The 2,095-nt window shown below is 37.5% G+C and overlaps 1 protein-coding gene across 1 annotated transcript; it reads left to right on the top strand.

The window, feature by feature from the left end:
* Positions 1-312: 312 nt before the first annotated feature.
* On the top strand, positions 313-1,168 carry LOC108355765 (maltase A2-like). Its single transcript, XM_017606902.1, has 3 exons — positions 313-416; positions 733-877; positions 965-1,168. Exons 1-3 carry the CDS (start codon positions 313-315, stop codon positions 1,166-1,168), a joined length of 453 nt encoding a protein of 150 aa, XP_017462391.1.
* The last annotated feature ends 927 nt before the right edge of the window (positions 1,169-2,095 follow it).

Below are 2,095 nucleotides of genomic sequence, written 5' to 3'. Positions count from 1 at the left end.
AAAACCTCAATCATGCGCTTACGCACCATTGGATTGGTGTGGTTTAAGTAAAATTTTATTTTAACTAAGGCATATTCAATTCTAGGTTTTGTTCGAAGAAACAGTTCAAAATTTTCGGACCCTTATACGCTAAAATTGCTTTTTACAACTTTTGTTCGTTCTAGGTTAGAGTATGCTGCGTTTATTTGGCGACCTTATTTCCAATTTTCTATTAATAGGATTGAAAAAGTTCAAAAAGTATTCTTAAAATCTGCCCTTCGTTCTTTAAAATTTTCTGATCCTATCCCTTCCTATCATTCACGCCTGCTCTTAATGGAATTTTGGCTTGAGCGCGGTGTGGACTCGTTTCGTATCGATGCTGTGACATTCTTCTTTGAAACGCATTACGAAAATGGCACTTTCCCAGATGAGGACAGGTATGGAATTCATACACTGAATTTGCCTGAAAACCTTGAACTATTATATGAATGGCGTGAGTTTTTAGACGAATACCAGCGAGTGCATGGCGGCGATTCTAGGTAAAGAAGCGATATGAGAAAACCAAATATACAAATCCAATACATTATTTCTTAGGATCCAAGTTGCAGAAGCATATGCGCCAATTGATATTTTGAGCGCGTACATTGCCAACGGCACCCACATCGGTGCGCAGATGCCTCTGAATTTTAATTGAATTACGCACCTCAACCACGGCAGAGGACGTCGAACAGCGCGCTAAAATGTGTATGGATGTTATGTGGACAAACCGACCGATGCGGCCAATTGGCAAGCAGGCAACCATGACAACAGTCGTCCGGCTACACATATAGGCGAGAAAAGAGTGGATATGATGACGATGATAGTGCATGCCATGCCCGGCGCATCGGTCACTTATAACGTAAGTTCTGACTTACATATATATGCATGTATGAACACAGGAATTTCCTTTGTCAGTATTAAACTAAATAGTGTGTCAATATTTAAGGGTGATGAGATCGGCATGACTGACATGGACACAGACTCTGATAATTACCGAGATCCAGAGCGCATGCCAATGCAATGGGACACATCGGAGAATGCCGGCTTCAGCACAGGCAACTCCACTTGGCTGCCAATCAATCCGAACTACAAATACCTCAACGTACAAACACAACGGGGCGTGGCACGCAGTACTTTGAATATTTACTAAGGAATGACCAAGCTGAAAAAAACTGCCGCCTTCAAAGCGTTCAAGGAGGATGGTGGTTTCTCGTATGGAGCTTTGTCGAAGCAAATCTTTCACATAGTTACACCCATGACTTCTACCGCTAGACCTTCTTGACTTTTCCAATTTTCTTAATAAAATTGTCATGAAGCTCCATTAGATATTACAGTTATAAATCCACTCTAAAATCAGAATCAGACGATTGGGCAGTTGGTGTGAATTGGTAGCCCTCTCATGTGAAGGTAAAATATTGGGCTTTTCCCAATCTGGCAAACAATTTCATACACTTATCAATTAGATTTCTGATTGAGTTTGTATGTTTTGTATTAATGCTGCGACTTCTGAAAATGTTTACAAATTTACCAGTCGCACAGTGATATTTGGTCCCCAATTCGTACTCATAAATCCAAAAATAAAGCATCGATTTTGGGGTTTTTGTTTTCTTTGGTTGGCTAAAATGATGTTTCAGCTATCGAAATATGTTCAATACAGGTTCGAACCTTTTGCACCGTTGGTAAGATCAGTGGTAAAGTGTTAGTTGACGCAGTGCTCTGGAAAGTAAAAATGTAATGCTGAAGTTTAAAAGAACGCCAAAAGCCTATTGGTGCGATCGATTTTAGTTTTGTAAAATTAGTTGTTCTTCTGCAGGTGAGTTCTATGTATAATATATAATTTAAATAAAAACATATAATTTAAAAATTGTTTAATATGTTTAACTGATAAGTATTTAATGAAAAATTCAAGAAAATTTTTTAATAAAAACAGTTTAAAGAAAAAGTCACAAGTAATTTTTCACCATATTTACCAACAAAAAATTTATGTTTAATTAAACAATAAGACTAAATATTGAATCCGATCATGTACGACCTTTTGTTTACGACGCGATTTTGTACCATATAATATTGAAAGTTT

The sequence above is a fragment of the Rhagoletis zephyria genome, unplaced genomic scaffold, assembly GCF_001687245.7.
Source record: "Rhagoletis zephyria isolate East Lansing unplaced genomic scaffold, Rhagoletis_zephyria_1.1 Rzeph_scaffold_49824, whole genome shotgun sequence".
NCBI lineage: Eukaryota > Metazoa > Arthropoda > Insecta > Diptera > Tephritidae > Rhagoletis > Rhagoletis zephyria.
This window is presented reverse-complemented; position numbering and strand designations above follow the sequence as displayed.

Excerpts from the sequence above, each read along its gene's own strand:
- LOC108355765 (XM_017606902.1), top strand. The coding sequence starts at position 313 with ATGGAATTTTGGCTTGAGCGCGGTGTGGACTCGTTTCGTATCGATGCT. Across the intron at positions 417-732 it reads ACTTTCCCAGATGAGGACAG|TTATGTGGACAAACCGACCG; the intron begins GTATGGAATTCA and ends TGTGTATGGATG. Across the intron at positions 878-964 it reads GCGCATCGGTCACTTATAAC|GGTGATGAGATCGGCATGAC; the intron begins GTAAGTTCTGAC and ends TCAATATTTAAG.